The following is a 14,743-nucleotide window of genomic DNA, read 5'->3' as shown; positions in this document are numbered from 1 at the left end:
GAGATTATATCGTTTTTTTGGGAAACGGGGAGGTGCAGGAAGAATTCCTGATTTTTTTTTTTTTAGTAGTTTGTGGACAGGAGACTATTCCAGAGAAACAACCCAGAATTTCAAAATGAGGACGATATATTTTTCAAAATCCAACTTACAGTCACCAAATTAAAAACACAGACACTTAATCTGCTGTCAGAACAGTCCAGTGAAAAGTTATAAAGTGAGAACAGGATAAGTGCCAGCTCCTCGCTAAACTTTTAACACTTTAAAAGATAAAATATGTTGAAATGATTTAATATTTAACCCTGCCAAAACAAAAGAAATCCAAACATTGATGGGAGCTTGAACATCTCTCAATGTCAGTGCTTAGGGGCAGGAGGTCACCAAAAGATATGGTACCTGCTATGGTCTGAATATCTCTGTCCCCTTAAAATTCATATGTTGAAACTTAACACCCAATGTGAGAGTATTAGGAGGTAGGGCCTTTGGGAGGTGATTAGGTCACAAGGCTGGAGCCCTCTTTAATGGGATCAGTGCCCTTATAAGAGAAATTTATCCAGAGATCTCCCTTGCCCCTTTCTTCTACCATGTAAAGCCAACTAGGAAGTGGGTCCTTGCCAGACAGTAAGTCTGCTGGCACCTTGATCTTGGACTTTCCAGCTTCGAGAGCTGTGAGAAATAAGTGTTTGTTGTTTATAAGCTACTCAGTTTATGGTATTTTGTTATAGCAGCTTGAATAGACTAAGACAGCACCATATCCAGAGCCTGTGTTTTTCTGCCTGTCTCAGTCCAAGGAATTACACATGACTTAGCAATTTACTGAATCCATATTACACTGAGGCCCAACTGCCTTGACAGAGGCTGTGTGCCTTATAGAGAGTCAGCTGTAAATGTTGGGAAGCCAATATGTACGGGGAATGAAACAGTACTGTTCTTATTAATACCCAAGTCTCATCATGATCCTTGTATTCTTTCCCTGTCACCTGCTATTGCTCTACATCAGGTTTATATGAAAGAATCTTTCCATTCCTTCCTAGGGCAGAGATGCAAGGCTATTTTTGGAAAAACACTTATGTCATTACTTCAATTCCTTTTTGTTATGATCCTCTTGTAGGGATGGCCTCAGAGTTCAGGCCCACAATCCCTTTTATAAAATCCTTGGACCAGATGTGTTCGGAATTCAAAATTTTTTCAGATATGGTGTCCTTAGCATATGGTACACAAAACTTCCAGTGGGGTCCAAGCTAGTGCCTCATAATCAAATATATTAATGCTTCTACAGTGAAATGTATGAATTTTCACAATACATAAAGACTGAAAATAGTTTCACATCAGTTCTGGGCAAGCTTTGCCATCAAATGAGTTTTGGTATCAAATGTGCAAAAAACAACTTTCAGTTTTCAGGCCATTTTGGCTTTTGAAATTGAGGGTAAGGGAGTGTAGATCTCTATTAGGTTTTCAAAGAGTTAAGACAAACTAATCTATTGGTGCTTAGAGAAAGAAGAGAGGAGACCTACCACCATATAAATCTACCCTAAGAACCTAAAATAACCTGAGGGGGCCTTTCAAAGGGATCTTTTAAACACCAAATTTGACTACATTAAGAAGGATTTAAGTTAAGTGGGTTGTCTTTCTTCCTGGGCTCCTGTCATATGACCTTGACGTGTTTTGTCCCCCAGAGTGAGTCTGTGACGGTTCTATTGTCATGGAATCTGAGCTGCATCGCTGTCCTGCAGGGAAAGGAACCAGAAGTGGGCAGACCTAAGCTTTCTGAGACTCACAGAACATTCCGCGACTCAACAAGGCAGAGTGTTAGAGCCAACTGGCATGCTTGCACTATGACTCCACAATAAAGTAATTACACAGTTTGATTTTTTAAGAAGATAAAAACCAAAAAAGTTGCCTTTTCCCTTAACAGAGGGGAAGCTTTTCTTAAGGCCTAATCTTTGCAGTTTTAAAGGTGGAATTGGGAAGATTATATTCTGGCTTGTTGTGCTCGAGATTGTATACTAGCAAAGGGGTAAACTGTCCTTGAGCTGAGGGGCTGTCGCCAGTGGAGACATATGGAGATAAAGGCTTACTTGGCTTCCAGGGCCAGTGCAATGATGCCTGCAGCCATGGGGGCTGAGGCCGATGTCCCAGTGTGGTTGTCCGTGCAACGCTGCCTCAGATCCGTAGTGATCTAGAAGACAGAAGTGGAAAATTTAGGGCTCTGGGGTTAGTGTGAGTCACATGCAAGTAAAAAGAAATTTACTCATAAAACTGGAATGGAGGGGTGTTGAAATAGTTGTTTTAAATTCCTTGTTCCTGCACTCCTGTGACCGTATCACTTCCAGAGGATCGCCTGTGTGAATCAACTCAGAAAAGGGGAGGGTTTGGAAATTGGATTCCACTTGTGCTACAACCAGGGTGAGGACTAAGGTGAGCCTTTGGCCCGAAACATATGGGTTGTGCAAGTGTATCCTTAAATTTTACACCCTAGGCACCTCACTTGCCTCTCTCTGGTCCCAGCTTTAGTTAAAACGAAAGTTCTTTCATTACTCCAACATTTTAAATAATCAAACATGTTGAGCCAACAACCAGACACTGAGTCAAGCACCCAGCATAAGGAATAAAAGCACAGGGTCTTGCTCCTGCCCTCCTAAAACTATTACATTGGAAAAGCTGCAGGTTTCAAGCAAAAGATTTATTCTGCCCTAGAAGGAACTTTGCTTACAGACTCATTTTTAGAATGCACAGAAATGTGACTTGGATGAACCAAGACTTCCTGATAGATTTAACACAAACACTAAAAACAAGGTTGAAGCCAGTGTACTTGATGTGAAATGAACAGCTCTAAGTCCATGCTTGTATATTATAGGAGATTAGCCATTTTCCATTTTTTAAAAATCAAAATGTGAGAACTAGAACATTTTTTCCCCTTGGTTTGAATCTAGTTCACTTCAGCTGTGGCTGAATAACATGCCCACCAGCAAGGGCAGTGTTTCTCAACCTTTGTTCCATGATCATTTCATGAAAGAAGAAAAATTAATTGCAGAATCTTCATAACAAGAGAAATAAAGCACTATGGTATATAATTTTGCAAACCACTGTAATATCTAAGATCCTCCCTCCCTGATAAGAATCCTTTTTCGCCCCCTTGGGACTAATAGCCCTCCTGCTGGGAAGCTACAAGGCTTGTGAGATGAACTTAGGCGTCTCATTGTAGTTATTGGAAGACATTGGTAAAGCTTTCTCAGTCATCAAGACAAGTATATTGCCCATATTTTACAGGTAAGAAAACTGAGGTGAAAGGTCAGCAGAAAGGTGTAGGGGGATAGAGGTGGCGAAAACAAAGCCTTGCTTTTCTAAGGTGCATCCTTCAAGAGAAGAACGCAGATTAGCTGATTTGGAAAGAAATTTGCTCATCACCGAAAGAAAGCACTGCATAACTCTTTAGAAATGAGTCCCCCCCTAAAAGTTTCCTCAGTGTCACGTGAGGATGTCTGAAGGGACTCTTTAATTATCTGTCATGAATCGAGATTGACATCCCGGGATTTAGTTTCACACGAGGCCATCAGTGCTCACTGTCTGTTCTTTATGCCTTTTGACACCACTAATATTACCAGATTAGCCATACCAGAGAGGCACTGATACAAAAGAAATGGGAGAAAGGGTAAAAATATAGAGAACCATGTAGATAGGTGGTGGGAGAGAGGAGACGAGCCTTGCACTCTTTTCTGGAATAACTGAGAGCTGGGCAAGAGCCCAACCACGTGTTTGGCAAGCAGGGCAAGTTGTTTCTAGATTCACAGACGTGATTAGCTAGCCATCCTCTGAGCCTCCACAGTGGATGCTCGCAAGATGTCTGGGTAAATAGAGCCCTACCCACTTCTACATTAAGAAACTTCTGAGATTTTTCAGTTGTTGACGTTAAAAAGGTATTTCTTTTTGGAGGGGGCCAGGTTAAAAAAAAACACATGACACAGATTTACCCTTTTAACAACTGTTTAAGTGTACAGTACAGTATTGCTAATTATATGCACTTTGCTGTGCAATCCTAGAGCTCTACATTTTCACCTTGCCTGACTGAAACTCTACCCATTAAACAACTCCCCATGCTCCCTCCCCAGCCCCTGGCAACCACCATTCTACTGTTTGCTTCTGTGACTGTCACTGCTCTAGGTACCTCATGTAAGTGGAATTATGCAGCATTTGTCTTTTTTGTGATTGGCTTATTTCACTTAGAATAATGTCCTCAAGGCTCATCCGTGTTGTAGCATGTGGCAGGATTTCCTTTTTAGGCTGCATAATATTCCATTGTATTATATAGTATATTTTCTTTGTTCATTCATCTGTCAACTGGCACTTGGGATGCTTCTACCTCTTGGCTATTGTGAAAAATGCTGCAATAAACATAGGTGTGTAAATATCTCTTCCAGATCCTGTTTTCAATTCTTTTTTTTTTTAAAGACCAACTCCTTTAGACCCACAGCTGGCCTTTTTGTAATTCTTTGTTTCTTTTCTTTTCTATCCTTCCTCCCTTCCTTCCTTCCTTCTTTATGGCAGCGTTGGGTCTTCGTTGCTGTGCTAGGGCCTTCTCTAGTTGTGGCGAGTGGTGGCTACTCTTCATTGTGGTGCGCAGGCTTCTCATTGCGGTGGCTTCTCTTGCTGTGAAGCATGGGCTCTAGGAACGTGGGCTTCAGTAGTTATGGTTCCCGGGCTCCAGAGCGCAGGCTCAGCAGTCATGGTGCACTGGGCTTAGCCGCTCCGCGGCATGCGGGATCCTCCTGGACCAGGGCTCAAACTCGTGTCCCCTGCATTGGCAGGCGGACTCTTAACCACTGCACCACCAGGGAAGTCCTCAGATCCTGTTTTCAGTTCTTTTGGATATGTACTCAGAAGTGGGATCGATGGATTGTTAAAAAGTGATTTCTATTTCATTTGAAATGATGGGTGAATTTGAAGCCTTATTTTCCAAAGGCCTGGTCCCTAAGTCAATGTTTAAACACCCCAGCAGCAGCCTGTTTCCAGGTCTCCAGATATACTGTTGTTGAGAGGTGGCCTTGCCTGCATTTTTCTCATTTTACCTCACCCTCACGGTCACATTCTTTTGCCAAGTTTTTTTTTTTTTCAATGACTTGTGCCTGAATTCAAGATTTTTCATGATGTTTTCTCACTTGGCTCATTTTGCTTATTCTTCAGCTGCACCAGACACTTTCAATGTACAGAAACAAATCCAGAATAGAGATGCCAAGTGTGTGCAGCATTTGCGAGTGTAATAAATAGCTACCTCCAGCCTCACCTCCAGTGAACAATAAAAATGTTATGATGTTGGGTTGGCCATAGGAATATGCTCCATCCAAATAGGGTCCGCAGGTATATACACAAATGATATATACGTAAGTAAACAGCCACTTAGTACTTTTATATATAAACACCAATATACTGTTAAATGCTATGAATATAGGCAAGTTTGTGGAATTCCACATCATCATCATTGTGCTTTTATTTTTTTTTCCAGTCACTTTAACTAAATGAAACTTGTGTAGTGAGTAGGGGTAGAAAGGGAGTGGAACAGGAAGGTGCGGGAGAGGAGGGAGGTTAAAAGGAATGGAGAGAAAAGAAACAAAAACATCCTCACTCCCTTCTCATCCTGCTTTAAGTGGAAACTCCAGCTGGGTCATTTCAAGGGGAAGTTACTGTCAGTGGTCCAGATATTGAGGTGTAAATTACCAGAAAGATCTAAGGCAGGTTTTCATCATTGAGAGAACACACAGCATCAGGAAATTTTTATGTCCATCTTTAGAAAGAAAAAGCAAAGACCACCAAGGAGCATGCAATTTTAAAGAAAAATGATGCTCCCCAAACTGGAACCACATGGGGTAACCCCATTAATCACAACGCATGCATACAAGAACTGACAGTGTAATTTAAAGGAAAAGTTGCATTCAACGGTTGGCCCACATTATGAGGCTGGGAATTCAGAGAGTTGATATGTGAAAACAGAACAATAAAGCGCATTAAGTTTCAATTCCATGTTAGAATGTCTCAGAATTTGGTTTTGGTCCCGCTGGCGCATCTTGCATGCTCTAAATTCCCCAAATTCACTACCCAAATCAGAAACAGAATTTTTCTCCACAGAACTTCTCAGATTGCTCAAGAAAATATCATTTCTGCCCATTAGAGTGAAGGAAACAGGAGATGACACCAGGCCTCACACCAGATCAAAGCTGTCTTGATCAGCAAATTAGATTTTCAGCCTCTCCCGGGATGGGTAGCAGATGGGCTTTTGGACTCCACGAAGTTTGGGATGTCATCTTGATTTGGTGAGATGGGGTGGGTATTCAGGTCGAGTCATGCTTCTGCTGCGAAGAACCATCCCTTTTTCTCATCCTAAGCTCTTATTTCTGAGTATTTCACATTTCGATTCCTTGGGCTGATTGGATCTTTTATTCTAGCCTGTTGATGTAATTCTCCAGGGAACCTCAGTTCAGATTGAGGCTGGCCATAAATGACAAGTCTTTACACAGTTAGGAGTTTCTATCTCCCTGATATCTTGTGATCTGTTTTATGTTGAAGGTGCCATATTGTCTCATATCTGTTAAAAGAGCAACTGAACAGATATTTTTAAAACATGAAATGATTCTGTCTGTTAGGTTGAATTTGTTTCTGGTGTTGATTTGTATTTGGATGAGAAAGGTGCCAAAAAAAAAAAAACCCAAAAAACAAAAAAAACCCTCCTGTTTCAGACACAGCTCTGGAGGAGGATAAGGGCAGAAACTACATCTTAAATGTGTTAATGAATAAAATAGGAGAAGCTGATTTATTAAGCACAGCAAAATATAAAGGAACCAAAGACTAACTAATGCTTTCTGTGTTCACCAAAGTCACAAAGACTGGTGTAAAATTCAATTATGACTGACAAGGCCACACAAAATTCCACTCCCATGTTGCAAAGAGAATCTGTAACTGTAAAGTGCAAACGTAAGGTTTTGCTTATAAATGAGAGGTTGCTATCACTGAAGAAGGATCCCATCTTACATCATTCTTTGAATCTCTATAATGTTCAGTTCAGTGCTGGGTACAGAGCAGAGGTACAGTATTTATGTGTTAAGTTGAATTACTAGTGTCAAGCTCCTTTATACTCACTTTGTTCTACATTTTAAACTCTCCCACTTATTAGGAAAGACTTCAAGGTTACTTCTTTATCGATTCTCCAAATAAGACTTACCTAAACTTATAAGCAGCCTACAAAACTTATGTGTGTATGTGTATATATACAGTCCAGGGGCTAAAGTATAGCCATTTCTCTTCCTACTACTATTGCTAACACTAGCTGCACTGCTTCTAAAACCACCACCACCAACGTGCAAAGAGCAAGGCAATGAGCCACAGGTGTGTATGTGTGCACACAGCTGTATATAAAATTATATTTGATCCACAAGAACTCTGCAAGGAAGATATATCAATACTATTTATTAACTAAGGAAATGGAAGCTCAGAGAGATTCACGAGCCCAATGACATGCAGCCACTAAAGAGCTGGTGAGTGGTGAAGTATTAAATCCTGAAATGGCAGCAAAAGAAAAAGCTGAGCTACAGAGTATAGTCACCCATGAGAGCAAAGGTGGCAGTTCCAGACCATCACCAGCAATTATGGCGAAACTGGCCTTGGGAGCCAGCCCCCGTCAACCAGTGGGTATCGCCATTCTCCTTCGGGCCACAGTCAAAATCAGAATGTTTTTAGGCATAAACTTTCCTTCCTTCTTTTTAACATTCTCAAGAGAATATGGATCAGACGTCTATACAAACTAAACACATCTGGATTTGCCAGTCTTTTACTCATGAAAAATCATGACATTTCCCAAATCAAAAGGAGAAACAGAGAGAGGATAGTAATGGCTGCATCTGAATAACAAATTCGTTAGAGGAGAGGGTACTTTCTGCAAAAGGAAATGTGTAGCTGCTTAGGAATATTAAAAGCAATAAGATAATTCCTCCAATGGAACTGGTCTTTCAGGCCAACCCTGAGATACCCCAGGCAGCAAGTTTGTTTTGAACACAAATAAATAAAATGACATCAGAAGAGGGCTGAGCAGAGCATATATTTAAACCTGGGCTCACAAGACCCAGGAGGAATACGATGGCCCCCATATTCCAATCACTGAGACAAATTACTAGAGGAAAAAAAGACAAAGGCTGAACAAGTCCCAAAAGAAACAGATAATTTGATGATGGGAGTGACTAGGGAGAGAGGGGAGCTTTACCTCTAACAAAGAACTTGGGAGAAATTCAGGAGGTAGTGAAGGGTTACATAAAGACAGGATCTTTAAGGCTCCTTGACACTAAGGATAGTTGGATGTACAGCTTTATATAGCAGGATTCCTGCAGGCAATTTCCTATGTGAAATGTATTGTCAAGTACCCTTTGCCTTTCTCCAGCCTACAAGTAGAGGAAGATTTTCTGAAAGACAGAGATTTTCTGAAAGACCTGCCTCCTGTGACTGATTAAACGCCTGTGAGGCTTCTATCTTTCTCAATGTCAGTGACTCCTGAACATTTATCAAGCTCGGGCTCTGGGAAAGAACAAAGTCTTCAACCTCAAGTGGTTTCCATTCTAGCATGGAAAACAGTCAATAAAAAAATGTATAACATCATGTTAAGTAGCTCTAAGGACGCTAGAAAGAAAACTGAACAGGATAAAAGAGTAGAGTTTGGGGGGAGGGGAGTGTTACTCCTTCAGGGGAAGGTGAAGAAGAACAGCCTCCCTGATAGGAAATTTGAGAAGAGGCATAAATGAAGTCGTTTCTGGGAAAAGAGTGTTCCTGCCAGATGACACGTGTCGCACAGAAGGGCCCTGGTTTGAAATCACACAAAAGGCAAAAAGGTAACTTTGGGGAGTTCAACGCCAGGCCACGAGAATTAGCCACTTAGACTGGCAAAGGGCTTAGGTGTTTTGCAAGAAGACCGATCGATCATCTGAGGGGGTTAGGAAGAGGTCTAACGGCATGAAATTCAAAATTAGTGAGCCATAAAAATAAAAATGTGCTGTTCAATATAATCACCAATAGTCCCATGTGGATATTTAAATTTAAATCAGTTAAAATTTAATTGGAATGAAAATTAAAGTAAAAGTTCTTCCATTGCACTGGCCACATTTAACATGCTCGACAGCCACGTGTGTCTAGTGACTACCATTTTGGCAGTACAGATGGAGAACCTTTCCATCCTAGCAGAAAGTTCTACTGGACAACGCTGATCTAAAGGACTATGAAGCAAATTGCTCATTGTATTCGGAGTGTATAAAATTTGAATACACTGTCATCAAGAATATAAATGAAAGTAAAGGTAATACATTTAAAAATTAAAATTACTTTCCATATTAAAAAAGAACGAGTGGGCCAAGTAGTGAAAAACAGTGGATGCCTATATAGTCCACATACTTTTCTTTTTTTTTTTAATCACTGTGAAGAGAACCCCAAACAGGCAAGAAAAGCACCATTCTTTTATACAGCCCCATGCTGGATGTCCCTGGAAAGGATCTGGGGCATGACAGCACACTGGTTACAAGGTGGGCTGGGGGTTCAACACAACTTTGGTTGGAATCCAGACTCTACCACTTACTACATGTGTTTCTTTTAACCTTTCAAACTTTAGTTTTCTCATCTGTAAAGTGGGGACAATACTTGATCTTCCTGCATAATGTTTTGGTGATACACAGAGAGGATGCATTCAATGTGCATAGCACACTGCCAGGCACACATTAGAAGGGCAAAAAATGTTATATTTATGACATGTTAATATAACTATAAAAGTACTACATGTCTGGCATGGAATAAAATGTATACGGTGTTGTTAATAAAAACATTATTTCATAATAACCAGTCACTTCAACTGATTTCTATTTACCTTACAGGGGAGCTTCTTATCATAGTAATCTTGATATTTTGGTTGCTTCACTTGCTATAATAAGGTTCAAGGCCATCACTGATCCGAATCTATTAAAGCATGCGTGGAATACCAAGGTCCACAACTGTACAACAGTGATGGTAGGAAACCAAGGGATGGAGACTTGGCTACGTTCTGAAACTCAGGGCAAGGTTTTCCTATTTGCACACCATGAAAAGGACAAGAAAAAATTATTTAACCAAAGTGCTTTCCCAGAAGCAGTGAGATCTTTCCTCTCTCCTGGATCCTCAGCGTCTGCCTCAGTTCAACTCACAAAGGTCCTCTATGAATGAAGAATGACAACTGTGCTCTTCTGAAGAAGTTGCAAATGACAAAAGGAAATGGATGGACTGGGGAGTGGAGCCCCAGAACAAAGGGAGACACTGCTGTTCCTGTAACACTCAATCACGGATGGCACTAACAGGATGCGGGCATCTCTGAGGGACCACAGACATCTGGTTCAAAGCGTGGTGAAGAAAAGGTCCTAAGCACAGAGAAGGGTTATTTGTCATTCTGACATCTAGAAGGAAAAGGGGCAGCTGGACCATAAAAGCCTGATGTTGCCGCCAACTCTACTCGTGTTCAAACTGTTAACGTGTTTACCATCAAAGTGCCATTCTTTACGGGGTGGGTGGAACAGATCGTGATTCTACAGATTGGAAAAATGAAGGTGCGACAAGCACCTCTGTTAACAACAGCTGGAAAAATGACCAGCCTAAGCTCCCACGATACAGAAAGCTACACTGACTTAGGGAACAAGGGTACCAGCCACTTACTAGGTGGCTCGTTGCCACAGGCGTTGTGTAAGTACCTATGCTCAGTATATTGCTATCTTCATGAAAATTTATGAGGTTGGTTCTGGCTTTACCTCCATTTTACAGATGAGGAAACCAAGACTCGGTAAAGGTTACTTAGCCACTGAGTGGTCTGTCTGTAGCTAGAGATTATAATTTGAAACAGCTACCACATTCCTCTCCAACTGAGGGTAACCTGGAGATTCAGGCAAAATAAGAGAATCTGAGAACTGGCTAGAGAAAAATTAGTAATAAAATGCTGCCATGAAAATGGGAGAGGTTAAACAAAAGGTAGAGCCAAGTAAAAGTTAAATAGATAAATTTATATATTGAGTGAGTCAGTAAAGGTTTTGGTATCAGAAGCAGCAACTAGGGAAAAGTGAAATATGACCTGAATCAAGGATATTGACATTAAATCATGGTGTCCATCTTTCCTCTCAAGCCCTATCCCTCACCACAGAATGATTGATTTGTCCGTCCGTGGAAGAATCCTAAATGACCACCCAGTCAATGGAGGTCACAGCAGCTACCACACCATGACAGTAAATAGTGATGAAAAGCCCAGGAAGGTCAAGTGTAAGGAGTAAATCTCAGGGTAGCGATTTTGAGGACCCTCTATCTGCACTGTGCTCTTCCATCTGGGACCCGGCAACACTTCCTTCTTCCTTGATATTTTGCCCACTGGATTATAATCTTCTCTTAAGGAAGGCACTTATGGAACTTAAAAACACCTCTCTCACAACAACTGCCCCACAGGAAATAATAGCACTAGATGGGCATATTTACTTTGAAGCAATGGTGAGTTTTCATTAACATGCCTTCAGACTCTAGAAGTTTGGGAAGACAATTCTTATTCCAGAGAGTTTTCATCAGGATATTCATGATGCAGAACGGATGGATGCCACTCAGAATTAGTGGGCCTTGACCAGGAGCTCTGATAGATGAGCACATTTGAAAGCCAGGGGAACATTCCTAGATTAAAACATTTCCATAATGATGGTAAAATATCATAGAGCATCACTTTCCCATGAAGAAAGCCATGGAACTTCAAAACTTGTCATCTCTGTATTTTCTCCTTTTATATTTCACTTTGTATTGTGGAATATGTTTACTGATGTATGATGGAGGTACTTCCAGGGTTACTCATGTGCATATTTTTAACCCAATTATTATGAAGGGATTAGAGAAAGATGGGGACAGATGGGATATGCATAGGGGTAGGCAGTTTTTATTTAAATCAATCTGAAAAATGTAACTAAAGAGGATAGTAAAAGGTAGCCGAGAAATCAAACGTGAAAATCCTATAGTAATCAGGAATCAAGGGGAACCAAATAGATATGAATGAAGAATTACAGGAAGGGGCTTCCCTGGTGGTGCAGTGGTTGAGAGTCCGCCTGCTGATGCAGAGGACACGGGTTCGTGCCCCGGTCTAGGAAGATCCCACATGCCGCGGAGCAGCTGGGCCCGTGAGCCATGGCCGCTGAACCTGCACGTCCGGAGCCTGTGCTCCGCAACGGGAGAGGCCACAGCAGTGAGAGGCCCGCGTACCGCAAAAAAAAAAAAAAAAAAGAATTACAGGAAGGAGGTAGTATCTTGTCACCTCTATTTCCACCGCTGTATAAAGCCAGAGGGAGCATTGCAGAGTGAACCAAACCTGCGTGAATCACAGGATCTGAAAGCAGGGTGTTGGCTAAATGCTAAAAAGCGTCATGTATAGCAGCTTAGCTCCACTTTAGAAAGAAACCCCGAGACATTTTATAAAACCATGATCAGGAAAAGAGCAAAGTGCAAAGGTGACTGAAATTTAGAGTCAGTCGCACAGTGTGGGGCATCCTAAAAGTCAAGACCTTTTTTGAGCACCAATGGGTCAGGTAGTGTGCAAAGCACTTTCTATCTACTTCCTCATAATCACTGAAATAACTCCATGAACTAGGTATTACTAAATGCCCTCATTTTACAGGTAAGGATCTTGAGACAGAAAAATTAATGTATCCAAAGTTACCCAGCTAGTAAATAGTTCCAGAGTGAATGAAACCCATGCAGGCTGGTCCTGCAAACCTGAACTCTTAACCATTTTACCACCTGCATAGTGAGCAGAGCATGTTGGTAAGCAGATCACACAGGACTACTGTGCTTCTCGTTCAGACAAACTCTGTGCTGCAGTGTTAGAGAAGCACCTTTTACATAGGTTTAGGTCACACTGAATTCGTTGTACCCACTTTGAAACCAAAGTACTCAAGCTGAAGTTCAAAGGCAGTATAGGGACACAGTGATAGGGACCTGGGCTGAGAATCCCACCCGGTCTCTTCTCTGCCACCAACTCAAAAGGTGAATGTAGTCCATTCATTTGTCTTCAATAAAACTGAAGCTTAATCATGTCTAAGGCCACATTCAATGCTGGAATGTAATGACCCAGACAGGCTTTTTCAATGACTTGGTAACGGAATGGTAATATTTACAAATACCTGTGTTGAGTAATCAGCTAATCTTTCTATTTCCATATATTACTTGTGCATATAAACGTATGGTCTCCCTTTGTGTTTCAAAGTGAAAGATAAATAAACCAATCATGCCAGACATGCAAACGTCACATACTATTTTCTTATCATAGGACTCTCCGCTGCTGTAGGTTGTGGCCAGCGTGGACGAACACTCTTCCAGGTACCAAGGCTTCTTTCCACTTTCGGCTGTGCTGCTGATGGAGATGGTGTAGATGCTGTTGGTGTAGCCATCACAGGAGCAGTGGTCTTTGCTCCTCCCACCATTTCCCGATGCCCAGACAAAAACAGAGCCGAGGCCTCTCCGCCCCTGCACACAAACAGAAAAACTCAGATGATGGAAGACATGGGTCACAGACTCTAGACGAAGACAAGATCAATATCAACATGGCAGAATGAAGCATTTGCAGAAGGAGTACGATGCTACATTAATAATGTGCTGGATCTAAGCTGCTTTCTGAAGTAAGAGGAGTTGCTTTTCAAAACTAAAATAGGACTTCCCTGGTGGCACAGTGATTAAGAATCCACCTGCCGGGGCTTCCCTGGTGGCGCAGTGTTGAGAGTCCACCTGCCAATGCAGGGGACACGGGTTCATGCCCCAGTCCGGGAAGATCCCACAGGCCGTGGAGCGGCTGGGCCCGTGAGCCATGGCCGCTGAGCCTGCGCATCCGGAGCCTGTGCTCCACAACGGGAGAGGCCACAACGGTGAGAGGCCCGTGTACCGCAAAAAAAAAAAAAAAAAAAAAAAAAAAAAATCCACCTGCCAATGCAGGGGACACGGGTTTGATTGCTGGTCCGGGAAGATCCCACATGCTGCGGAGCAACTAAGCCCCCATGCCACAAATACTGAGCCTGCTTTCTAGAGCCCACGAGCCACAACTACTGAAGCCCGTGCACCTGCAGCCCGTGCTCCGCAACAAGAGAAGCCACCGTGAAGAGTAGCCCCCGCTCGCCGCAACTAGAGAAAGCCCGTGCGCAGCAACGAAGACCCAACGCACCCAAAAAAATAAATTAATAAATAAATTTATTTTAAAAAAAGACAAAACTAATCTGGATGCAATGTAGAGCATGACGACTATGGTTAATACTACTGTATTGTACATTTGAAAGTTGCTAAGAGAGATCTTAAAATTTCTCATCACAAGAAAATAAACTGTAACTATGTATGGTGATGGATGTTAACTACACTCACAGTGGTGATCATTTCACAAATATATACAAATATTGAATCATTAATGTTGTATACTTGAAACTAATATGTCAATTATATCCCGAGTCAAAAAAGAAACTAAAATAATACCTTTCACTGGATATAGTCATAGAAGTAACAAGAGCACAAACAATGACAATCATAAGGGCTAACATTTTACTAGGTACCTACCGTGGGCCAGGCACAATTCTAAATGTTTTACATGAATCAGACTGAATTCCTCCAACAACTCTGTGAGAATGGTACAATTTTTGTCCCCATCACACAGATAAAGAATTGAGGTACAGAAGTAATGCTTTTAAGGTCACAAGCCAATAAG

At 41.6% G+C, this 14,743-nt stretch overlaps 1 protein-coding gene across 2 annotated transcripts in view; it reads right to left on the bottom strand.

Moving 5' to 3' along the window:
* Positions 1 to 14,743, bottom strand: part of PCSK5 (proprotein convertase subtilisin/kexin type 5) — a 456,450-nt gene that overhangs the window by 256,515 nt on the left and 185,192 nt on the right. For both annotated transcript variants that reach the window (XM_082614748.1, XM_082614749.1), the window contains exons 8-9: positions 13,312 to 13,524; positions 2,076 to 2,176 (exon numbers count right to left, since the gene is read on the bottom strand). In XM_082614748.1, the coding sequence (XP_082470874.1) occupies positions 2,076 to 2,176; positions 13,312 to 13,524 (314 nt within the window). The remainder of the gene's footprint in view (positions 1 to 2,075; positions 2,177 to 13,311; positions 13,525 to 14,743) is intronic.

Source organism: Mesoplodon mirus (genome assembly GCF_964341445.2).
Source record: "Mesoplodon mirus genome assembly, chromosome: 1".
NCBI lineage: Eukaryota > Metazoa > Chordata > Mammalia > Artiodactyla > Ziphiidae > Mesoplodon > Mesoplodon mirus.
This window is presented reverse-complemented; position numbering and strand designations above follow the sequence as displayed.